A 27,633-nucleotide genomic window follows, 5' to 3' on the forward strand; every position below is an offset into this window, starting at 1 on the left:
TATATTTGTAAACAGTATTTTATTGAAACAAAATGTGAATTACTTTTTTTTATTGCTAATTGATGAATAATTTTTTGTTTTTTCATTTTAAATAATATTAATTAATTATTTGTTGATTTCTACCCTTTTTCGGACATTCACCAATCTAGGAAATTTTCAACCATTAACCTTTCATCTGATGAGTACCTCCGGAGTGTTTCAATTTGGTGTTTTAGACAAAAATGATAATGAAGAAGAAAAAACTGATGTGTAAGTAAAATTTTTAATTAATTAATGACAGTCGGGTAAATGTTTAAAAAATAGACTGTCAGGTCATCATTGCTTTTGATTATTCATCGACTGAGTTGAAATTTTCTTATTCATTGCTTTTCTAACATTTTTTCATCATTTTTTTCCTCTTCTGTACTTTTCTTCTGATTTTTTCCCTTGCTGTAGATTTAAAGAATTCAAAGGTTTACTTCCCAACTTGACTATCGGTTATGATGAAGTTCCTCTGGATGCAGATTTTGCATGGCTTCTATTCTTACTTCTTCTCTCAACTATTTGGTTAACATATTCATTATACTATAATTCAAGATTATTTGGTTTTATTTTGACAAAATTTGTGAACAATTTTATTATTGCCCGTTATCTTTATCCTGATACCAAAAGATGCGAGCAACCCTATTTCCGAGTCTCTTCATTTTCACTTACATTCATATCAGGCAAGATTATGTTCCGAGATCTTGTTTGGATAACAACCGATTACTCTTTGCGAATTCAAGATGGTTGGATCATTCTACGATGGTGGATCCCTTTTGAGCCTAGAGATGTACGGAAAAGTGATTTTAGTCATTCTGATGCTAGACTATCAATGTTATTCAATGGTTTTGAACTGCATATTTATAATAGATCTCATATGTATTCTGAATTGGAACGTTTGTTTGGTATTAGTCCACCTAAATTTAATCCAGATTATGATAAAGGAGGAGGTAAAGCACCTCCTGAGCCGGGAGGTTATTCGTCATCATCTTCAACAGCTTCACACATGAAAGCATCGGATAATGATGAACTTATTAGTGTTTACTTGTGGAGAAATTTTTTCCCTCTCACAAAGATTGAAATACTCACTGGTCGATTTGTGTTTGGCAATCATACTATCCCTAGTACCCTGTTGATCACTTTTGAAGAAGGTCATATTACTTACACATCCCGCCCTACCGTTTCACCTCATGATCTCTTCACCCACATAGCGAAAGCAAAAGCTGAAAGTTTCAAAATTATTTTAGCTCCTAGTCCTAAATATATTGGTCTCGTTGAGGAACCACCCAGATTTATGGGAGAAGGCTTTGTTGTTTTCCAAACGAATGCCATTGATTTGTATTATTACCAAGATGAACCTGGTCTGGCAGGAAGTGTCCCTGAAACAATCGAACTTGCCTCTGGAGATGTTATTGTTGACTTCACTGCTCCAGCTTGGGGTTTAGATATCAAATGCGGAAAGGGAACACATTTTGGTTACGGTCCATGGGCAGATCGTAATCGTGATCATCTTTACAACTTTTTCTATCCACCAGATTATCAACCTATTGTACCAACATCCAAGCCCAAACCAGGAGAGTTACGACAGGCAGAAACATTTTATATACGCTTAAGTACTCTAGCAGATGCTGCTATTGATATATTGTTCATTACTAAAGAAAAAGAAACCAAAGCTCTCCATGTTAATGCTGGACCAGGTTCATACCTTGAAATATCCATTCCATGGACTTGTAAAGAAGATGGCTATCAATCCCATATCTGGGGACAAATACTTCATCTTGATGCAACGACCAATCTAAACTTTCGCTCACTAGCTGAAAGTGAAACGTTGGAATTTGATTTTAAAATACTTTACCCGAGAGTGTGGAATCATCATCAAACTTGGATTTGTTCACTTACTGGGTGCAAGGCTACAGTTGACCTAATATTTGCCCATAAAATTTTCTTCTGTGATTTAATTGATGACTGGGCTGGTAAAGATAGGCCTGATATTGTTCGTTTTATCCCATATACTTGGAAATTTTCTGTGAAATTGGTTGATTTTGAATTAATTACTTTGGCCAATGAATATAATTGGATTGATTGCTCATCAAAGTTGAACAGTGAAAATGCTCAGCTTGCCATTGTCGGTGATATTTATGATATGTCTTTTGATTTACCTTTTAATGAATTTCTTCCTCCTAACGTGTCAATTAAAATATGGATCCAAGGAGAAAGTCTCAATGCTGCTCTTTATCTTCCTGAATGTAATCCTCATCGCGAAACTCTCCACATGTTAGATAAATATGCCAAATTGTGTCCACCTCTTTTCAACTCATCTAACCAAGAACCATATTTTACCGCCATTCGAACTTCTGATCTTTTCTCTTGTGATAAAAAATGGCACCGTTCGGTGAGTCGTGCAAATGGATGGATTGATTGTTGGTCTGTAAGAATTGTAGCTCTCTCCATTACCTACACATATCATCCTTGCCCACCTAAGACTCATTCACCGAAAGCTTCTGAGATAACTACTCCAGAGAGAGAAGAACTCCTTTTGGAACCCATAAGACCTGAAAGCTGTTTGTCCGCCAAAGCCTTGAATGCCATTCCTCCTGATTTTAATCCAGGTTCTATGGACCCTGATCTAGTCGAGTTGGAGCTTGAAGTCGGCCCGTCTAAAATTTGTCTTTATGGTACATTATTTCGAATGCTTTGGAATTTGAAAGAAAATTATATCGGTGAATATCAGACATTTACAGACTTCAATTCCAATCCAAGTGTTACTGAGCCTTATGAATTAAACAAAACACCTTCCAAACCATCATCCATGTATGGTGAGGCTAATAAACCATTTGACGCTCGATTATACCGACCTTTAGCAGTAAATGTTTCAGTAACTCTGCATAATATACAAGGTCATATTATGAAAAGCTGTGATGAAAATGACTCCAACCCCAATATTCCTCCCTGTCCTTATCTTTACCTGGAAAGACTTTGTTTTGAAATGGATAAACAGTACTCTGAAACGAAAATGCAACTACTCCTTTCACCTTTAATACTAGATGCACCTGAATATATTATGTCTCTAGGCAATCGTACATTATCAAACACTGGTCATCTTATTTTAGATTCACTACAATTTCGTGGACATGCAATGTTTTCTGGTCTTGATCGTCCTCTTGATAGTGAAACATTGGAATATGCTTGGCTTATTGAAGTTCATCTCGGCGAAATTGCCGGTCGCTTGAGTTTACCACAATTTCAACAAGTGTTTGTTGGCTTTGAAACACTTGCTCTTCAAGTTATGCAAGAAGATTGCTCCCTTCAACCACCCACACCCTACCAAAAATGTCTCCACGATATGGTTCAGTCATTATGTCCCAAGACACAAGCCAGTGGAGACAATAAAATGTGCCCTTATTCAGAAGATCTGAAATATCGCATGGTACGGATTGATTTGGATTCAATTCAACTTTTCTTTACCGATGTTAATACTGTTTTAGCACTTGAACTAGATCAGATAAAATTTTGTACCTGTAATATTCATAGTTGCCATACAAGTAGTGGAATGACTGCCTTATTCAAAGAAATCACTCTTCATCACTATATTTCTATGAGTAGCTCATTGAGTAATTTTAAAAGTTCAAAGCTTTATTTAGCGCCAACAAATAACCAGCAACATTCAGACTCAGAAAACACATTCTATGAAGTCTGTAAAATCAACTTTGGACCCATCTTCGTAGATTCAGCTGAACTTCTCTCGGTTGTGGATAATTTTACCGTTAGTCAAGATACTTTCCTTCGTACCCATGATGAGGCAACCAAACGTCTCTGGTTTTTGTGGCCTTATAAAACAAATGAAAATAACTGTAATGGTAAATGTGGATGTGTTGGAGGTTGTGCATTTTTCGGGAAAAATTCTCGCGGAAACGATTTCTTTTCTCTTGGTAAACATGATCCCACGGTAAATTCAGAAGGTAACATTCTTTGGGGAGAAAGTCTTTTAAGACCAGGTGAACCTGTGGCAGGTTTCGAAATAAATACTGTTTTTCATATGGAAGAAGAAAGCGAAGACGCTTGCGAGTTAGCTCCTCTCTTTGAGCGATCAAATTACTGTGTTACAAGTCCATTATCACCTTCAGTTCGAAGTAATTCCTTAATAGCTGGAAATGATTCGTCCTTGCAAAACATATCATCATTTTTATCAACTAGTCAAACCAATAAATCAGGAAGAATTGGTATATTCTCACGGCAGCTTTCAAGTCCAGCAAGGTCCAGTCCTTTTCCATCCAGAGATAATCGAAGCATCACCAATCTCAACACATCATTATCTGTTTCATCAGCTGGTAAGAAATTTGTTTTTTATCTTAAAAAAATATCGATTTTTAATGAATGTATTTTAATTTTTAACTTATAGTTAATGACAATAGACCAAAGTTGCCCATACCTGATCGTTTAAGGAACCGCAGTCTTAGTGAAAGTGATGATATTGAAATCAGTAAAGATTTGTTTAAAACCGAAGCTGGAGTTGAAGATGAGTTAAAAAAGATCGTCGACTTTAAACCATCAAACTCGCGAGACGATTCATCAAGAAGTGGAGCTTCTAAAGCAACTGAAACTTATTTTACTGTTACCGATCCTTATTTTTCTGCCAGCGATTCCTTTTCGTCATCTTCAAAAGAAAGTAAATCAACAGCTGACCGTACGTTAGTTACTGCACCTACACATCAACCTGTTGAAGCAGTTAAAAGTGATGACACTCTTGTTTCTATTATGTCAATTCCTGGTTCAGGACCATCTGGTGCAACATTCCGTGAACAGTGTGGCTCAATGAGTCAAAGTGCTCTAAACAGATCTATAACAAGTTTACAATCAACCTACAGTGCCCCGCCTGATGCAGGTCAGGCAACAATCACTGCAACCATAACGCAAGGTAACACTGCAAATGATGCTGAATCAGAGACAGACAATCATTCCATTTCAAGTTCATCATTTCTTTCGGCTGTTTCATCGCAAGAAGAAATTGGAATCAATGCTTTAGTAGATCTTCGTAATCAAATGGAAAAGTCAATCATTGAATCTCCATTATTAATGTCTTCCTACACCAACCATCTAACTCGATTTGAATGTGCTAATTATAAAAACACAAATTCATCAATTGATATTTTAACTTTACGAGGAAGGAAAAAAGTTATTCCACGTTTTGTTCGATCAACCTCAAATGGATTATCTTGCATTAAGTTAGCGGAAAAATCAGGACCAGAAGTGTCTTCTCATTCAAAAAGCGCCGAAAAACAAGATTCAGAACAAGCAAAGTATATGAATGAAGGTCGATTTATTTTCACTCCAGGTTCTGTTTATGAAAAAATTGAAAGTAAAAATTTAGATCCAAATAATCAAAAAGATACTGATGAAGGTGATACCGATGGCAGTTGTGAAAATCTTGCTTTCAAAAAGCGAATGGAGAAACAATTCAGTAAAACTGTTGAATTTAGAAGTGAAAAGGTGACCATTTTAATCCGAATGAATGGTGAAGCTTCTGTTCGCATATCACCATTAAGTTTAGATGGTCTCAAAACATTTGTTGATAGCATTACAGAATCATTAGCTCATGTCCATTCTTTGACAATCATCAACCATTTGAATGTTAAATGTTTTACATCAGTTGCTCGTAAAAATCAGTTAAAGAAAGAGAAAACGTTGGAATATGGTCAATTAAAACATAAAGCTTGGAAAAGTACATTGGATCGTGAAAATCTAAATTCAACTAATCAACAAGCAACAACCAGTGGAGCACAAAGTGGAATTACAACTGGTCGAACTCGATTTGGTGAAGCTTTTGAAGATGTTAAATCACAATTTAAATCACCTCCAATCGAATCAACAGTAACAGCAAATCAATATGAGGAGAATAAAAGATCTAAATTTCAAGTTTTTGTTCAAATCTCAAAGATAAATATTATTGTCTTGCAAGCTTCCCTTGTTGAGGAGTTCATTACATTTTCAGCTTTAGACGATATTCGTGACTTAACCTGTGTATCGATGTTTTCCGCATCTCTATCAAAAACAAATTTTGATTTTTATAGCAGCCGTCAAGAGAGACGATCTCTTCATACTGTTATTAGTAATAACATCAGAACTCAGCCAACCTCTGCTTTTGCCCAATTTGCTCAAAGTGATATTGTCAGTCGACTACTATTCCGTAAACCTAAAAAGGAAAGAGCCGAAGTGGAACCTGTGACCATCGAGACCCATGAGCTTCTAGAAGAAGAAACTGTTGGCAGTGGAGGGATCGGAAGTTTACATGTTCAATTAACTCGACTCAAGAATAGTAGTTCAATATTGAAGGAAGCAATTCTAACTGTTATCCCACTAAACCAAAGTCGAGTCAACTTTTATCTCGATAAAACAATTATTGTTGACCAGCCTGGACTAAAAGTGTTGACATCTACAGGTCGAAGACGATCAAGTGGTACAGCCAGAGTATCCCTTCGACGACAAGAAGTTGCTGAAGAAAAGATTGAAACAGAAACTGTTTCATTGGATACAAATAAAATTGGTGATGGTTCTAGTGGTGAAAGTGACAATCCATTATATTCAGGATTTATCATGTTTGAAGGAGGCTTGGAGCATATTGACTTAAAAGCTGTCAAAAAACGAGAGATGCTAGATTCTAGTTCTACTTATCCTGACCAACCGCACAACATAAGCGAAAATGTTGAAACCAAAGAAGATGGTAACACTGAGAACAAGAAAGATCGAAAATCGTACAAAAAGGAACGAGATAAAGGAGCTTCATCATTTATCGGTGAAATTGGTGTTATATGGTTAAATTTTGCCGCTCCTCTTAAGACCCCCAACACTCGCAAGATTGACTATACTCGATTAGATTGGCATTTATTGAGTACGGCAACACCTTCCATCAACGCTTGGCTGAGTGTTGGTGATCGTCTAGGAGTTGCTGTTAAAAAAATGAACTCTTTGTACGAACAACGAGTTTCCTCTGTAATTACATATTTAATGATTTCTGGCCTGGAAGTTGAAGGAATTCACATTCCGCCGCAAAGTAAATGCTACATTCGAAAATATACACCTTATTCTAAATCATTACAAGAAGATCCTTCCTGCCAACTGATGAATGTCCTTCGTCGTTATCTCAACCGTCACGCAAATCTAGTTGAAGTCGAAGCAAACCTAAAATCAACTTTAGTTCCTCCCCTTCATGTACTAAAACGTGGTGTTATCGCTGCAAGTCGTCAATGGAAGAATGCTCTTTACATGCCACTTTTAGTTGAACAAAATATTCGTCTAACGCGAGGTGAAAGAGATGCATCCTCAATTTATCAATCGAGCATACCTTTACGTTTACTTTTTGGTTCCTCTGCTCCTCAAAAGCCTCCTCAAGAAGCTCCACTTTCTTGTATGCCTGAACCATCTCAAAGTGATGAAAAGATTGCAGAAAACGTAGACGAGCAAACTAAATTACTTTCTCAAGTAAAAGAATCAAAAGAAGTTATTCATCTTGAATTGAAACAAACAACAAGTAAGGGTGAGGAAACATCGCATGAACGAGTTGGTTTTGGTTCTAGACGTGATCGAACCTCAAGTCAACCAGAAATTATAATAAATAGTGGAGTTAGAGGCTCACAAGCAGAAGAAAATGGCGTTCATTCAACTAGACGGAAAATGTCTACTCTTCCTAATATCTTTTCCCGTTCATCTCGGGGATCAGTTCCATTCCCTTTATTGACCTACCCATTAGAATCATTAGGATCTGGTGTGAATAAAGCATACGGATTCCTTTTTAGTCCCAATAGTCACCAAAGCTCTTGTGTAAAGGGTAATAAGCGTCAAGAAAGTCAATGCAGTTTAAAGTCAACTTCCAGTTCATCAAGTGCTGCTGATCCTGCGGCCATGGGAGAGTCGTTATTTAACCCAAAAGGAGGTGACAATGCTGATTATCACGAAGAAAATCTATATTTATGGATGTCACGGCAACAAGATTATATGGAGGCGAAAAATTTGTACCAAACTACTAACCACCATCGACGAACCTCATCACTTAATCCTCGTAATGTTACCATCGATTCAACTCGGTACAACACTCTTGGCTCTGCTTATTCCTATGAAGAAGAGACTGCTGCTGCTTCGGGTGATCCAGTCGTTGAAGTTCCTCCTGGTTTTGTTTTTGTACCAACTGGAGTGCAGCTCAATAATGTTCGAATTATATTTCAACCTCTTTTCTCTTCTCTTGGCGTTGAAAATTTTACTGAAGAAGGTGAAGCAAGCATTTCTTTTGACCAACTTGGACCTAAAATAACTCTTTCAGCAGCCATTAAAATGTTTAAAGTGAACATTGTTGAAAGTGAAGTTTCAGATGCCAATAGATCTCGATCATCGCCAATATCATTCACTTCGTCCGCTGACCGTCCAATCAATAAATCGACCATGACTGCAACTACTTCGTCTCATATTCGACCAGATTTCCTTTTTACATCTTTCCCAGCGAATCAAGGGCTAAAATTAGAAACATCGGCATTTATTTGTGATGGACTCGCTGTTGGTCTTGATTTACGTAAAGTTAAAGACACAATGTCTGCGGGTGAGCCAAGTGTTAATGATGCTTCTAGCGTACCTCATTCCAGTGTCCCACATCCAACTGGAATGGATGACAAAACCAGTGAGCATGATGAAAATGTACCAATTGTCATTGTTGGACCAGATGGTGGAATCAATGAAATTACAACTACAATTAATTTCAGTGTTGATGTTCACCAAATTATTCAACGAGTAAACTTACCGTTACTACGTTTATTACACCAAGTAGCATCCATGTGTGAGAGTATAAAGGAAACTCGTGAAGAGTTGAAAGCAAACAGGATTGAAGGAACATCTTCACCGGGCGTTAAAGTCGGTGCTTTTATTTCATCCAATACTAATGGTAAAGAGTTTACTGGGGAAGAAGATGGTGAAATTGTTGGAGACACAAGTCGTACACCATCATTGATTAGTTTACAACCAATCGATCATACTAAACAAAATAAGAGTCCACAAGGTAGCATTGTTGATATTAAGGAGACCATTATTGAGATTCCCACTAATGATGAAGATTCCGTTGAAATCAAAATGTCTGAATCAGTTATGGAAGAATTGCCATCAATAAATGTTGAGCAACCTAAGTGTTGGAGGACAATGTATTATTTGCTAGATCTTTATGAAACTACACCAGAAACTAAAACAATTATTGAAAGATCCGAACGACCACCAACAACAATTCAACAAATGGAAACCAAAATAACCATAGAAGATGATGATGTTAGAAATCGAGGTAAAGGTGGATATGAGCAATTACGTGATAATTTTAGTGATGTAGATGATTTGAGTACACCAACCACAGGTGGACGAAAAGTCAGCCTCATTGAAAGTGGTGCTCAGCGAAAATCAATGATTAACATTGTATCAAGTGACAAATTGAAGACATACACCCAAGCACTAATTCATCGTGAGCTTACACCTCTAATTGTTTTTGGCGTTGTCACCATTCAAAAAGTTAATCTAATGGCCATGCTGGGAGGACTTAAATTAGACGGAGAATTATCATCTTTCCAGGTCAGTTTAACCCACAAAATAAAATCTCGTGGAGCAGCCGTTCAGATAAAGAAATGGGAAGAAAGTTCATTAACCGGACAATTGGGTCAATCAACCTTCTCATTGTTTGAAGAGGTTCCCCCTAATCAACAAATGGTTGTTAAAATGACAATCGGTAAATCGCAGACTTTAATTTCTTCACAAAATCGAAAAGGCAAAGATGCCAATTCTGCTTTATTAACAATCGGTCCAATAATGATTGACATCCCTCAACACCCTGTTGCATTACATGGAATGATGACCCGATCAAGTCGCCAATTATCTACAACGTTACAAGAGTTAAGGTCATCTCGTCAACCATCACGATCCAGTCGTCAACAAAATGAATCTGAAAATATAACAATGACTGGTGCCAATTTGGGTCCCTCTTTTAGCTCCAATTTAATGTCATCCCCAACCCGTGATTCAATGACTCGAGAAGTTAAGGAAAATATACCAACCACCACCGCTGAGCCAATCGGTGTGAAACCAGAACCACCCAAATTAATCAAACCAATTGTTTTCCAATTCAGCATTGTATTTGATAGTTTTACAATTGGTGCATCATTGCTTCCCTCTCTTCGAGCTCAATATAAAATTGGTCAAATAACAAGCAATGGATTGATGGGAACCAAGGCTAAGTTTGTTGTTGATGTCAGGGAACACACTCTTAGTTTCAATACCAATCTTCCATCAGCAGATTCAAGTTTACCATCATCAGCCAATGTTTCAATGCCTCCGATTCATGTTTCAGCGGAATACATGGAGGATCCACCAAATCGAGGTAAAGTTGCCGGCTCCAATAGGCCAGATAGTTTTGCTGATGGGATTGTTTTAAGGAAAGGAAGTTACCTTCATGCAATTGCTGACATTGGCTCTTTTGAACACAGTTTAACTACTGACTTGCTCAATCACCTGTTATTGGTTCAAAAGGTTTTCATGAAGGAAGTTAATGAAGTTGTCCAAAAAATGTCAGGTTGTGAAAGTAAAATATTGGAACCAGAGTCAAGTGAAATGGATAAATCTATGAATGACTCTCTTCATTCAGGTCTAATGACGGCAACAGCATCTTCAAAGGCGCGTTATCTTCTTTTCTCTCTTCATTTAAGACTCGAAGGAATTCAAATTACTGCAACTACTCCAACCAATTCGGCAGTTAGACTTGAAACTGGCGCTATGGAACTACAATTATCAAATAGAGTACAAAACATGTCATCTACTTTCCGAGGATTACATGATGTTAACCTTAAACTATTCATTAAATTGCAAGTTGATCTCAATGTTGCCCTTGGACAATTGATACGGAATGCTTTGTTTGAAGAAGCTGATCCAGAATTTCAACAACTTGCTTACTTCAAGACTCGAATTGTACTAAGAAATGCTTTACAAGACGAACTAGTTTCATCATCAATGACATCTGCTGAGGGAAAGGAAGCACTTCTCATTACTCTCCATCGTCCACTCCTCTATATTCAACCGCTAGCACTGGATAAAGCTGTCCTTGTTTGGTTAAATTATAAGAATGCTTATGAATATTGGAATGAACAACGAGCTAATTTGAACAAAGAAGTTCTCATAACAACTCAACAGGTATTGGACAAAATACCACAGATACCTCAAATAAGTCCACAAAACTTGGGAACACTGTTTCTACAATTGACCATTGACGATCTTGGAATATGTTTACCCATTTCTTATTCCAATACTTACCAAACATCTGGATTAATTAATTCCAAACCTTATGATGCTGAACTAAAATCAGCTTTAGTTATTACTCTTGAATCGACACGAATATCTGCTTGTTCTTGCGGTTCACTGGTGTCCAAAGCTCGATTCACAGGACTCTGTTTTAGATTTGCTGATGACTTTGAAACATCCCTTGATGATTGGAAACCCGACCATTCAGATCCTTCTGTGATGAACTTGTGTATTGTCTCTGAAGGAACCTACGAAATGTGCTCTAAAACAATTACTCATATTGTTCCCAATCATCCTGCTCTCTCTGGTAGCGATGCTAAATGGTTACTCAATGTATCCTGGAGAATGGAGGGTTTTGACATTCATGTCGACACTTCCATTGGAAAACAATTTTCTGCTTTATTTAAAACTCTTACTGCCATTGCTGGAGATGAAGATGAGATTGACACTATTGATTACTCATCAATTGACGATACAACTAATGAAGGAGTTGAGTTTAAAGGTGACGGTCCAAATGTAGAGATTGAAATGACATCTCCTCTGGCTAATGATCCAGAACTGGCCAATGTTAATCTTCGTCGAACTTCGTTGTTTAAAGATACTTCAATGGACACTCGTAAAAGATCGAGACTAATTGAAAAAGAGCTGAATGAGCAAGCAAAAATCATCAATGATTTAAAGACACTGGGAGCAAGCCAGAGTACAATTGAACAAGAAATTAAACGACTCCATGAGTTGGAATCGGCTGTCTTCAATGACTTTAAAAGAGATGTAATCAAAAAATTGAGACGTCAATCTGTCAAAAGATCATCTTTTAGAGACAAATTGAGTTTGGTGGACAGTAAAATGACTCCTTCGATAACGGAAACTTGTCTCAATTCGGACCCTGAACCTACAACAGGTCTTACTACATCAGAAAGTGAAGGAAACAATTCAATCGATAAATTAAGACAATTTGAAAATCATAACAATGGTGATTTTGCAGCTAGAAGCATCTCTCTGGATTTAAATACTGCTGATCAAGCTGGAGATGAGTAAGTTTAACATATTAATTCAAATTAAACGTCTAATTGTTGCCTTTGCCAAGCTTTTTTCTTAACTATCTTAAGATGCTTTTCATTGTCACATCTATATTTGTCTTAAATCCATATTGTAATTGCTGATCCCCTAATTGTTGCTTTCTATTTTCCAATCTCTCTTTCTCTCTCTCTCATTTTCAGCCCGCTTTTTACTACTTCGTCACTTGATGATAAAGTCCATTTCGCATCACAATCTAATTCTCCCAAAGCACAGTCTTTGGGTACAACACCGCAAGATTCATCAAAATCAACCTCACTTTCCGCAATTTCCCGTAGCTATTCAAGTAGTCAACAAACTACAAATAGCATTTCATCTGATCATTTGAATACCTATTCTGATTCATGTAACAACACTTTCTCATCAACCAGTGGTTCAAGTAAGATTGATTACACTGGATCGTTAACAACATCTTCAAATGTGTCTACTAATGCTTCTCGCGTCAATAAAAATAACTGTGACAATTCTGATGATCATTCATCTCTGCTTAAGCGTCTTAATAAGTATGTTTATTTCGTCTCTCATTTTCTTTGTCTCTCTCAATAATTGTTAGTCACTTGTGACTTGTTATTTATTATTTAAAACTTACAATTACTTAATCACTTGTTAGTTTAAATGTTTTGCTTTAATCCATTTCTTTTGTTGTTCCATTTTACATGTTTACAATTTAATCTTTAATTTTTCATCTTCAATTAGAAACACACAACCAACTGGGAATAAAGAGACAAGTTTTGTTCCAGACGTTCGGAGTATCCCAAATATTCAAGTCAAACCAACGAGCTATCAAATTCAAGAACCTTACATTGATTTTGAATTGGATATTAAAGTATTTTTCAACAGTGGTAAATGTGTTTTTCACACTCGAGAATCAGTCAAAGATGATGAATATTCTCGTAAAAATGGTTTACCCAAGGAGCGAAGTTTCACGGGAAATCCTGATGGATTGTCGTCCCCATTGGGTCACATTCCTCGACAAAGTGCTCTACGATCTTCTTTGACAAACAATAAACATGGAAATTCTGGAGCTGGATTGAAGGCAAATCTTTCTTCAAATCGGTTGAGATATCCAACCACTGCTGGTACAAGTACCAGTCAAATGGATTATTCAATCTTTTTAATTCCAGGTTTAGATATTAAAGTGCATTATAACTCAAAAACAGTCTTTGGGTCAACACCAGGACAACAGCAACTGTCAACATTTGGACCTGGAAATCTGAAATCTGTACCAGAATCTCGAGACTCTGAAACACCACAAGCAAACATTAGCTTTGCACCTAATCCCGCTAAACGAAGTGGCTCTAAGAAAGCCTCGTGTTATGCTTGGATGACTCTTCACAGTATCCCAGAAGAGACCATAATATCACCTCATATTCTTGATTTCATGGAACAAGCTCTTGAACCTATTCCAATTCAACCTCCTTCGTCCGGTAAAACATCTTCACCAGCCTCAGATGGTCATCAACTCAATCCTGATGATTTTTCACGACCAGATTTAATTACATCGGCTCCTGCTCAATATGCCGTTTATGGTTCTTTCCCAGTAGATGTTATTGTTTACCTTCACATGCAACCTTCCGTGCTCAGATTTAGTTGTCTTCCAGTTTCTCGTGTTGAATGTCTTCTCCAACTTCCTTCTGTAGACCTAGTCTTTTCATCTAAAAGATTACAAGATGAACTTGACATGAGTTTGCCTCAACAACCATTGGGTAAAAATATGCCTTTCTCATCATCGTGTGGACCTTCAAGGGCAGGCAATATTAAATATGGCCATAAAAGATCGGCTTCTGATTTCCGTCACCCTCAACATCAAACAGAAACCTCAATTGGTGGACTTAGCATGACAGGTTGTCTTGCTGACTTTTCCTTGTACATTTTTCATCCTTATGGTGGTCAAAAGAAAGCTCCTGGATCATCAATGGTCTCTGAAGCATCATCAACAACTTCATCACCGTTGCCCAAATCCAATTCAGATCGTAAAGATGCCCTCAGCTTACAAGTTGAATTTGTTAAAATAAACATATCTAGAAGTCGCCGACTTGTTCTAAGTCTGGAAACATCTCCACCAGTCACTAGATCATCCCACTCTGCACAAGAAAAGTTTAACCAAACGGTGATGATTCGATTTTCTGCTCTTTGTGACATTGGTTCGGCTTCTTTTAAATATGATATGCGTCGTCTCACGGAAACCCTTGCTTTCCCTAAAGCTTGGTATCGTAAAGCAATTTGGAAGAGAATGTTTCTCGGTGATCAAGGAATCGGTGGTCATAGTATCTTTTCAGATCAAGATTATAATCTGTCATCGTCATCAACATCGTCATCATCATCTAAATCACCATCAGCCTCTACTTCAAGCTCCTCGACCAGTTTGGATGAAACTGGCTTGCCATCTTCATCTAAAATAATAACATCGAAACCTTTTAATAGGTCTCCAGGAAATCGAAATAGAGATGCTCTTTGGTTAAATATTCAAGACACTGATCCCTCATCATCTCAAACCAATCATCCTCACCACCATCGAATTAAACATAATCAACTTCACTCATCAGTATCTTCAGAGGGAACAACGCAACAACAAAGACAAATTATGAACGCTCCATGGAAAACGTTGATTCTTTTTGGAGTTAACCTTTGTAAGCTCAATGTACACATGAATATGGCAAATGTCATGGGTAATACAAGTTGGTTAACTCGAGGTTTCCGATCAGAAGGCAGAGTATCAATCGACTCAAATGGCCATAAAAGTGTCAATGTTAGTTTAGGTTTGGATGGTTCATCTTTAGATGCCAAAGGAGGTATAATTGGAGGTATCTTTGAAATCTCTCAAATTCAAACCAAAGTCAATATCAAGGAAAATTTCGGCAAAGAACCTGATCATATGATAACCCTTAAATTAGATGCTCTTGAGAAACGACTTGATTACATGGGTACATCTATATTGATGTTACGTATGTCTGATCTTGATTTAACTCTTCGAGATGAATGGAGGATTGATGAAGGCGCTGGAAACAGTGGTAATCATCCAACCAAACGACCAGCTTGTATATTCATTCATTGTAATCTTGCTTGGGATCAACTTCAATTATTAATGTCTAAATCAACAACACCTGATATAATGAAAATTATTGCTAAATTGGAGGAATTTTTTAGTCAACAATTTCACAATTCTAAAAGAGTATTTTCATCATTTCAAGCAGTTTCATCTAAAAACAAAGCCTCTTCATCTTCATCATCCTCTACAATTAATTCATCAGTTCCAGGAGTACCAACAACCTCAACAAATCGACATTCATTTAACAAGGAAAAAGCATCAACCAGTGGAAGTGTCCGAATTAATAAACCCTCAACACCAACATCAACATCCAGTGGTAGCGGTTTACTTGATGGTGGATCATCTAATAATGAAATTTATCGACATCATCGTCATTGGCAAAAGGTTTTACGACTTGTTTCTGGTGCATCGTTATCCACTTTAAGTAATCCACTTCCACCCAAAGGCACCATTCTTGGTGGAACATTTGAATTAATTGGAAACAACATTTCACTGGCTTGTTTCTATGGAATTAACTTTCGTTCCAAATCTTGGGGACTTTTCTCTATGTTGAAACCATCCATATCTTTTGCTTCCGAAGCTCAAGATGTTGTTAATAATGAAACGGGTTCATCTGATACTCATATTATTCAAAATTTTACTTTTTCATTGGGCAGACGTGATCGTCGTCGTGATGTTGACGAGGCTAGTTTTTCAGTTGACTGTATTTATGCTCAACATTCCAATATGGCAACTGTTTGTAAAATATCTCGAACCGTTATGTTTCCTCCTCAATTCAAGTCACTTCACGAGTGGTTCCAATACACATTTGCTGGCAGTGATTTAGATCAGATTAATCGTTTTCCCGTCATTGAATTCGAACGTTCTGGTGATGGTTTTGGCTCTGCAGCCTCAGCTGCCTCAGGAGAATTTCATTCACGTAAATTTTCATCAAATCCAAAAAGCAATGAATGTCACCACTCTAAAGAAGTAATCTTTGCTTTACCAAGTTTTCAAGTTGATCTTAAAACTGAGCATCTTCAAGCTCTTCGACCACCATCTGTTATGGATCTTAAACCTCGAGTTGATTGTACATTTGTTACCGATTTTGATGATCACATTTTTGTTGCAGTTGATGCTGAAGCATACTTTTTCCTCCATGAATTAATCACCAGCTATTTCAAAGAGAAGCAAATTTATCACACTCGAAGTTCAACAGGTAGTCAACTAATTGATAAATCAGATACTGGGGAAATCGGATCAAATTTAGGTTCCTCTGAAAACAAAGAACCAACTAAAATGCCAGAAACTTCAGCAGGATCTTCATCAAATCAGACGGCCCTTTACGAGCGAGACTATCGAGAATTTAATTGCCAAACTTGGCATCTAGAACCAACTGTTAGGTAAGTTGATTTTCAACTCCTTTATATTTCTTTTTTACGATTACATTTACATTTCTGTATTTACTTGATTGCTCAGTTAAAACTAACAAAATTTTATGCATTATTTACAGATTATTAACTTGGGCTGGTAAAAACATTGAACCTTACGGAGTCGATTATATTCTTCAGCGACTTGGCTTTACTCAAGCTCGGACTACAATACCTAAATGGATTCAAAGAGGTGCCATGGACCCTCTTGATAAAGTCCTTTCAGCAATAATGTTCAGAGTTATTTCTGCCTCCAAAAATGAATCATCTCCAAACTCAAGATGATCACCTTAGACCTTTATTTAGATTACAATTGCTAGTCTTTTTTTTCGATTGTTTCTCCTATGTCAAACCCTTATTTTGAAGATATTGATGCGCTTTGTTGAATGATTGATCTTATCCAATTTGATAGATTACAGTAGATTCATTTAACTTAAATTGTTGAGTTATTTGTAAAAATATTTACTCCATTATCTATGATAAGAGCACCAATATCTTATAACAGCTCACTGAAAACATCTTGTAAATAATCTGAATATTTTCTTCTTGATTTTCTTGCATGAAACAATTTCCTAAATTATTCATGTTTATATTATAATGTGAAAGTTTGAATTTATTATATTATATTAATGTCAGCATAATTAGCATGTAAATATTGAAAACACAAAATTGTGTACAGTAAAAATTATTTAAATCAAAAAATTATTCATTTTATTGTTAACCTTCATAAGTCAAGAATAATCAAATGCTACCAATTGCTTGAATTATCTTTGATTCTTTTTCGCTTTCACTGGATTTGGATTGTTTTTCATTTAACAGCTCTTTTAAGACCGATGCCAAAGCTATCCTTTGTTTATTGATGCTGTTCATTTGTGTAGCAAAATTGGCTTTTTCAAATCCATGAGAATCAGCAAAGCTATTTGTTTGTAGTTCAGTTTAAACAGTAATAATCATTTGAACAGACAAATGTAACATAATCAACTAGTGAAAAACCGAATGGCTTTAATGGCTTTTGCATATAATTATGCTTGAATTACGATCAAGTGGGTGACTCACTGCTCATTAATAGTTATATATTCCACTACATAATATCCACTGTATAATGAAAAAACAAAACTGACTCCATTTTCTTATTTTACGAACTTGACTAATTTGATTGTATTGGATTATGCATGAACAATAAGGTGAGCTAGGTTTGTTCAGAAGCAATATCCGTTTCCTTATTGTAAGTTATATATTCCACTACATAATATCCACTGTATAATGAAAAAACAAAACTGACTCAATTTTATTATTTTAATGAAAGGTGCATATGCTAATGAATTTAAAAGTTGGTATATAAGCATTGAGCTCAACAATTTCACTTACTTACTCTTTTGATTAGTTAGATTTACTATTACTAAGTTATACAATGTATTTCAATTTATACCAAGTTATTTTCTTTTTGTTCATAGTCAAAATCTATTCTGTTAACAGTGAAACTTCAGATGACACCTCAGACATACTATGTGATGTTGTTGAAAAATTGCCGTGTTCATGTTCTGATGGTAAACAAGTTGACATTACAAAGCTTAGAAGGTTTTGCTTTGTAAGAGATTTGGATACTGCTGAGTCATACGACTGTAAAAGCATTCGTCATATACAACAAAGATGTTATGAGATGTATTATGAGGGTGCTACGTACTATGGTCAAAAGGACACTGTTGCAAACTATTGCAGATCGACAAACTTTGACGAAGAATTTAAATATGCACGAGAGCGTGCATTGAACTGCGAAGAACCTGTCGAGAAAGTAGTCTATAATGTATATCAGGCATCCAAACCAGTTGATCTCGACCCTCTCACTGTGGCGTTTAAGAAATATCACGGTAAGGATCCACTATACAGTAGTGGCTGAGATAATGAGACAAAATTGCTAAACGGTACCTTATCTCAGAGGTGTTTATTCAATGTAAATTAAATCTCATTTTACAAAAGAAGTTAATAAATTATTTTGAACTGTTTTCATTTCAAGTATCCGTGAATTGATTTATTGCTTTCCCTTGAATCAGATATTTTAGTATTTTTTCTTATCAAAAATAATACAGTTCGATCAATAAAATTGAGACTAGCTTAAGCTAGCTACGCAGTAAACGAAGATATTTAAATTCAGGATCATTGTAGGGAAAAACTGGTAAGGCATAAGAAGTCCTCGTCGGCTCACTTCTCTTCTCAATAGCCACAGCTATTTTCGGCTCAAGCCGAGTAGCTAATTGAAAAAACTTAATATTTTAGGGTTAAATTCAACAATTAACTTTTTTATCCGGTCTAGTCAATTATTTTAAGATCATCTAGTATGTAAAATCATTTCTTAGTACTTAAAGATCATCTCTGAATCAGTAATGCATAGTAAACATCAAATTGCATCATTTGAGCAATGAATTCAGAAAAACTGAAATTTAAACAAAAATTACAATTGTTAAACCTGTGGGATTGTAATTCTCTTTCAATTAAGCTAATAAAACAGTTATCTGTTGAATTTAACCCCAAAATATTAAGTTTTTTCAATTAGCTACTCGGCTTGAGCCGAAAATAGCTGTGGCTATTGAGAAGAGAAGTGAGCCGACGAGGACTTCTTATGCCTTACCAGTTTGGTAAAGCATAAGAAGCAGTGTAAAGGATCGACTCCAAAAATCTATCTTTTTTAGCTTATCTAACTTTAAACTCAGGTTTTTTGGGTATTGACTGCGAGTATGACAAAAAATCTTATTTATTTGAAAGGCGGGTGATATCATTAAGCACAATAGAATTATAATCAGGGTAGAAATTCTTTATTAACTTTTCAATAAGCGCGGTTAACCAAAGAGGGGACCAGTCAGCTCACCAAAAATAAACCATTAAAGAAACTTGAACCTAAGCTAAAAAAAGTTGTCGGTAAAGTGTTAAATTTTGCTAAAATTATTATACTCAGCACAAGATTCAACGAATTTTCAATTAACCATAGAAGATGATGATGTTAGAAATCGAGGTAAAGGTGGATATGAGCAATTACGTGATAATTTTAGTGATGTAGATGATTTGAGTACACCAACTACAGGTGGACGAAAAGTCAGCCTCATTGAAAGTGGTGCTCAGCGAAAATCAATGATTAACATTGTATCAAGTGACAAGTTGAAAACATACACCCAAGTACTAATTCATCGTGAGCTTACACCTCTGATTGTTTTTGGCGTTGTTACCATTCAAAAAGTTAATCTAATGGCCATGCTGGGAGGACTTAAATTAGACGGTGAATTATCATCTTTTCAGGTCAGTTTAACCCACAAAGTAAAATCTCGTGAAGCAGCCGTTCAGATAAAGAAATTTAAAGATACTTCAATGGACACTCGTAAAAGATCGAGACTAATTGAAAAAGAGTTGAATGAGCAAGCTAAAATAATCAATGATTTAAAGACACTGGGAGCAAGCCAGAGTACAATTGAACAAGAAATTAAACGACTCCATGAGTTGGAATCGGCTGTTTTCAATGACTTTAAAATAGATGTAATCAAAAAATTGAGACGTCAATCCGTCAAAAGATCATCTTTTAGAGACAAATTGAGTTTGGTGGATAGTAAAATGACTCCTTCGATAACGGAAACTTGTCTCAATTCGGACCCTGAACCTACAACAGGTCTTACTACATCTGAAAGTGAAGGAAACAATTCAATCGATAAATTAAGACAATTTGAAAATCACAACAATGGTGATTTTGCAGCTAGAAGCATCTCTATGGATTTAAATACTGCTGATCAAGCTGGAGACGAGTAAGTTTAACATATAATTAATTCAAATTGAACGTCTAATTGTTGCCTTTGCCAAGCTTTTTTCTTAATTATCTTAAGATGCTTTTCATTGTCACATCTATATCTGTCTCAAATCCAAATTGTAATTGCTGATCCCCTAATTGTTGCTTTCTATTTTCCAATTTCTCTTTCTCTCTCTCTCATTTTCAGCCCGCTTTTTACTACTTCGTCACTTGATGATAAAGTCCATTTCGCATCACAATCTAATTCTCCCAAAGCTCAGTCTTTGGGTACAACACCGCAAGATTCATCAAAATCAACCTCACTTTCCGCAATTTCCCGTAGCTATTCAAGTAGCCAACAGACTACAAATAGCATTTCATCTGATCATTTGAATACCTATTCTGATTCATGTAACAACACTTTCTCATCAACCAGTGGTTCAAGTAAGATTGATTACACTGGATCGTTAACAACATCTTCAAATGTGTCTACTAATGCTTCTCGCGTCAATAAAAATAACTGTGACAATTCTGATGATCATTCATCTCTGCTTAAGCGTATTAATAAGTATGTTTATTTCGTCTCTCATTTTCTTTGTCTTTCTCAATAATTGCTAGTCACTTGTGACTTGTTATTTATTATTTAAAATTACAATTACTTAATCACTTGTTAGTTTAAATGTTTTGCTTTAATCCATTTCTTTTGTTGTGCCATTTTACATGTTCACAATTTAATCTTTAATTTTACATCTTCAATTAGAAACACGCAACCAACTGGGAGTAAAGAGACAAGCTTTGTTCCAGACGTTCGGAGTATCCCAAATATTCAAGTCAAACCAACGAGCTATCAAATTCAAGAACCTTACATTGATTTTGAATTGGATATTAAAGTATTTTTCAACAGTGGTAAATGTGTTTTTCACACTCGAGAATCTGTCAAAGATGATGAATATTCTCGTAAAAATGGTTTACCCAAGGAGCGAAGTTTCACGGGAAATCCTGATGGATTGTCGTCCCCATTGGGTCACATTCCTCGACAAAGTGCTCTACGATCTTCTTTGTCAAACAATAAACATGGAAATTCTGGAGCTGGATTGAAGGCAAATCTTTCTTCAAATCGATTAAGATATCCAACCACTGCTGGTACAAGTACCAGTCAAATGGATTATTCAATCTTTTTAATTCCAGGTTTAGATATTAAAGTGCATTATAACTCAAAAACAGTCTTTGGGTCAACGCCAGGACAACAGCAACTGTCAACATTTGGACCTGGAAATCTGAAATCTGTACCAGAATCTCGAGACTCTGAAACACCACAAGCAAACATTAGCTTTGCACCTAATCCCGCTAAACGAAGTGGCTCTAAAAAAGCCTCGTGTTATGCTTGGATGACTCTTCACAGTATCCCAGAAGAGACCATAATATCACCTCATATTCTTGATTTCATGGAACAAGCTCTTGAACCTATTCCAATTCAACCTCCTTCATCCGGTAAAACATCTTCACCAGCCTCAGATGGTCATCAACTAAATCCTGATGATTTTTCACGACCAGATTTAATTACATCGGCTCCTGCTCAATATGCCGTTTATGGTTCTTTCCCAGTAGATGTTATTGTTTACCTTCACATGCAACCTTCCGTGCTCAGATTTAGTTGTCTTCCAGTTTCTCGTGTTGAATGTCTTCTCCAACTTCCTTCTGTAGACCTAGTCTTTTCATCTAAAAGATTACAAGATGAACTTGATATGAGTTTACCTCAACAACCATTGGGTAAAAATATGCCTTTTTCATCATCGTGTGGACCTTCAAGGGCAGGCAATATTAAATATGGCCATAAAAGATCGGCTTCTGATTTCCGTCACCCTCAACATCAAACAGAAACATCAATTGGTGGACTTAGCATGACAGGTTGTCTTGCTGACTTTTCCTTGTACATTTTTCATCCTTATGGTGGTCAAAAGAAAGCTCCTGGATCATCAATGGTCTCTGAAGCATCATCAACAACTTCATCACCGTTGCCCAAATCCAATTCAGATCGTAAAGATGCCCTCAGCTTGCAAGTTGAATTTGTTAAAATTAACATATCTAGAAGTCGACGACTTGTTCTAAGTCTGGAAACATCTCCACCAGTCACTAGATCATCCCACTCTGCACAAGAAAAGTTTAACCAAACGGTGATGATTCGATTTTCTGCTCTTTGTGACATTGGTTCGGCTTCTTTTAAATATGATATGCGTCGTCTCACGGAAACCCTTGCTTTCCCTAAAGCTTGGTATCGTAAAGCAATTTGGAAGAGAATGTTTCTCGGTGATCAAGGAATCGGTGGTCATAGCATCTTTTCAGATCAAGATTATAATCTGTCATCGTCATCAACATCCTCATCATCATCTAAATCACCATCATCCTCTACTTCAAGCTCCTCGACAAGTTTGGATGAAACTGGCTTGCCATCTTCATCTAAAATAATAACATCGAAACCTTTTAATAGGTCTCCAGGAAATCGAAATAGAGATGCTCTTTGGTTAAATATTCAAGACACTGATCCCTCATCATCTCAAACCAATCATCCTCATCACCATCGAATTAAGCATAATCAACTTCACTCATCAGTATCTTCAGAGGGAACAACGCAACAACAAAGACAAATTATGAACGCTCCATGGAAAACGTTGATTCTTTTTGGAGTTAACCTTTGTAAGCTCAATGTACACATGAATATGGCAAATGTCATGGGTAATACAAGTTGGTTAACTCGAGGTTTCCGATCAGAAGGCAGAGTATCAATCGACTCAAATGGCCATAAAAGTGTCAATGTTAGTTTAGGTTTGGATGGTTCATCCTTAGATGCCAAAGGAGGTATAATTGGAGGTATCTTTGAAATCTCTCAAATCCAAACCAAAGTCAATATCAAGGAAAATTTCGGCAAAGAACCTGATCATATGATAACCCTTAAATTAGATGCTCTTGAGAAACGACTGGATTACATGGGTACATCTATATTGATGTTACGTATGTCTGATCTTGATTTAACTCTTCGAGATGAATGGAGGATTGATGAAGGCGCTGGAAACAGTGGTAATCATCCAACCAAACGACCAGCTTGTATATTTATTCATTGTAATCTTGCTTGGGATCAACTTCAATTATTAATGTCTAAATCAACAACACCTGATATAATGAAAATTCTTGCTAAATTGGAGGAATTTTTTAGTCAACAATTTCACAATTCTAAAAGAGTTTTTTCATCATTTCAAGCAGTTTCATCTAAAAACAAAGCCTCTTCATCTTCATCATCCTCTACAATTAATTCATCAGTTCCAGGAGTACCAACAACCTCAACAAATCGACATTCATTTAACAAGGAAAAAGCATCAACCAGTGGAAGTGTCCGAATTAATAAACCCTCAACACCAACATCAACATCCAGTGGTAGTGGTTTACTTGATGGTGGATCATCTAATAATGAAATTTATCGACACCATCGTCATTGGCAAAAGGTTTTACGACTTGTTTCTGGTGCATCTTTATCCACTTTAAGTAATCCACTTCCACCCAAAGGCACCATTCTTGGTGGAACATTTGAATTAATTGGAAACAACATTTCACTGGCTTGTTTCTATGGAATTAACTTTCGTTCCAAATCTTGGGGACTTTTCTCTATGTTGAAACCATCCATATCTTTTGCTTCCGAAGCTCAAGATGTTGTTAATAATGAAACGGGTTCATCTGATACTCATATTATTCAAAATTTTACTTTTTCATTGGGCAGACGTGATCGTCGTCGTGATGTTGACGAGGCTAGTTTTTCAGTTGACTGTATTTATGCTCAACATTCCAATATGGCAACTGTTTGTAAAATATCTCGAACCGTTATGTTTCCTCCTCAATTCAAGTCACTTCACGAGTGGTTCCAATACACATTTGCTGGCAGTGATTTAGATCAGATTAATCGTTTTCCCGTCATTGAATTCGAACGTTCTGGTGATGGTTTTGGCTCTGCAGCCTCAGCTGCCTCAGGAGAATTTCATTCACGTAAATTTTCATCAAATCCAAAAAGCAATGAATGTCACCACTCTAAAGAAGTAATCTTTGCTTTACCAAGTTTTCAAGTTGATCTTAAAACTGAGCATCTTCAAGCTCTTCGACCACCATCTGTTATGGATCTTAAACCTCGAGTTGATTGTACATTTGTTACCGATTTTGATGATCACATTTTTGTTGCAGTTGATGCTGAAGCATACTTTTTCCTCCATGAATTAATCACCAGCTATTTCAAAGAGAAGCAAATTTATCACACTCGAAGTTCAACAGGTAGTCAACTAATTGATAAATCAGATACTGGGGAAATCGGATCAAATTTAGGTTCCTCTGAAAACAAAGAACCAACTAAAATGCCAGAAACTTCAGCAGGATCTTCATCAAATCAGACGGCCCTTTACGAGCGAGACTATCGAGAATTTAATTGCCAAACTTGGCATCTAGAACCAACTGTTAGGTAAGTTGATTTTCAACTCCTTTATATTTCTTTTTTACGATTACATTTACATTTCTGTATTTACTTGATTGCTCAGTTAAAACTAACAAAATTTTATGCATTATTTACAGATTATTAACTTGGGCTGGTAAAAACATTGAACCTTACGGAGTCGATTATATTCTTCAGCGACTTGGCTTTACTCAAGCTCGGACTACAATACCTAAATGGATTCAAAGAGGTGCCATGGACCCTCTTGATAAAGTCCTTTCAGCAATAATGTTCAGAGTTATTTCTGCCTCCAAAAATGAATCATCTCCAAACTCAAGATGATCACCTTAGACCTTTATTTAGATTACAATTGCTAGTCTTTTTTTCGATTGTTTCTCCTATGTCAAACCCTTATTTTGAAGATATTGATGCGCTTTGTTGAATGATTAATCTTTATTCAATTTGATAGATTACAGTAGATTCATTTAACTTAAATTGTTGAGTTATTTGTAAAAATATTTACTCCATTATCTATGATAAGAGCACCAATATCTTATAACAGCTCACTGAAAACATCTTGTAAATAATCTGAATATTTTCTTCTTGATTTTCTTGCATGAAACAATTTCCTTGATTATTCATGTTTATATTATAATGTGAAAGTTTGAATTTATTATATTATATTAATGTCAGCATAATTTTTTTCTATGTAAATATTTAAAACACAAAATTGTGTACAGTAAAAATTATTTAAATCAAAAAATTATTCATTTTATTGTTAACCTTCATAAGTCAAGAATACTCAAATGCTACCAATTGCAAATTAATCATGAAATGGCAATCAACAAGTGACGATTCAAATATCAGGTATTTCATAGGTATTCCATTTCATGGACCGGTTAGCTTCTAAGGCACCGTCTAACCCTTGCAGCCTAGGTGTTTTACCAACCCATATGCGCTAGGCTTTATCCAGCTTAGCTGGGAATCCATTAGGAAGGGAGGATGGTATAGTCCAGGGGGCTTAACTCTGAGTAAGCACTACTGTATGTTGCCTTGACTCCAGGACTCCAGAACCCCAAGATTCAGAGTACAACATATGAAACTTAGCAGTCTTATCGCCAACACTAACCACTGGGCTAACGTTAAGTTAAAAAAATAGGACCAGAGTTGATTTTTAAGTGTCGCCATCTCGAGCATATTTAGCTGTTGGAGACAAGAAAAAAACAATGCAAAACTGGACAAAAAAAGTTCGCTTCGAATTTATTGTTAGATGGCAACTATGAGAAAATTTGTCACTTTTGTTAACTGTACCCTAACCTTTACTAAACAAAAAATCTATCTCATTCAATGTGAATTAAACAAACGTGACTAATTTGATTGTATTAGCTGAGGCATAAACAATAATGTGAGCTAGGTTTGTTCAGATACAATATCCGTTTCCGTATTGTGAATTTGAATTATCTTTTTAAAAATTAAAACAAATTTCGGTAAGTCTTAAGAAGTCCTCGTCGGCTCACTTCTCTTCTCATTAGCCACAGCTAGTTTCGGCTTAAGCCGAGTGGCTAATCAAAAAAACTCAATATTTAAGAGTTAAATTTAACAATTAACTTTGTTATTCACTTAATTTAAAGATAATAGCAATTCCACAAGCTTATCAAACGTAAATCTCGTCTTAATTTCAGTTTTCCTAAATTCAATGATGAAAATGATGCAATTTCATGTTGACAATGCATTAATGATTCGGAAATGATCTCTGAGTTGTAAAAAATGATTCATAATTACTAGATGATATTAATATAACTGACTGGGCTGTATAACAAAGTTAATTGTTAAATTTAACTCTTAAATATTGAGTTTTTTTGATTAGCCACTCGGCTTAAGCCGAAACTAGCTGTGGCTAATGAGAAGAGAAGTGAGCCGACGAGGACTTCTTAAGACTTACCCAAATTTCATTGTCTACAGAAAGATCCCAGATAATGAGAGTCCTACATAATGAGATAAATTTATCAACGATCCCTAAGTTAACTCAATTTGAATTTCATCAAATTTCATTTTGATTTCTGCAATTATCAATTGACTTAATTCAGTTTTCTTTCGTGCAATATTAATCTAAAAACTCCCAAAATCCTCTTAAATTAAAATTTACGATTAGATTCGATCTATTAAGGAAGATTGAAAATCATATAATTAGCTGCACGATGGATAGTGAAAATAAGCTATTTCTAGCGAGGTGCAGTTTCTCAATGGTGACTGTATTCCACAGTAGTCTCATTATCTGGGATCTTTCTGTACTAATCAAAACAAACAGTAATACAATTTAACAAACAAATGTAACATAATGAACTATTAGCAAGAAAGAATGTTTCAATGGGTTGACAAAACAAAGTAACTTGAGAATACGGGGTGTCAGAAAATGAACTTTCGATGTTTGCGATCGTCTGGGATCGTCAGTCAAGCCTAAAGTTTTCATTCGAAAAATGCATGAAAAACCTGATTTGGACTTTCAGCTTTTCAACGATGCCCAAAATAAAAAATGGCC

The 27,633-nt window shown here is 36.0% G+C and overlaps 1 protein-coding gene across 1 annotated transcript; it reads left to right on the top strand.

The window, feature by feature from the left end:
• On the top strand, positions 1-25,857 carry tweek (transmembrane protein KIAA1109 homolog tweek). The gene is made up of 11 exons (XM_089269374.1): positions 1-249; positions 436-4,349; positions 4,421-12,362; positions 12,549-12,908; positions 13,102-16,836; positions 16,947-17,146; positions 18,318-18,731; positions 19,793-20,648; positions 20,838-21,197; positions 21,390-25,124; positions 25,235-25,857. The coding sequence occupies exons 1-11, from the start codon at positions 179-181 to the stop codon at positions 25,434-25,436; spliced, it is 21,789 nt and encodes a 7,262-aa protein (XP_089125500.1). The 5' UTR covers positions 1-178; the 3' UTR covers positions 25,437-25,857.
• Positions 25,858-27,633: the final 1,776 nt, after the last annotated feature.

Source organism: Tetranychus urticae, chromosome 3, assembly GCF_039701765.1.
Source record: "Tetranychus urticae isolate SD_2017Ah chromosome 3, NJAU_TeUrti_SD_1.0, whole genome shotgun sequence".
Taxonomy (NCBI): Eukaryota; Metazoa; Arthropoda; class Arachnida; order Trombidiformes; family Tetranychidae; genus Tetranychus; species Tetranychus urticae.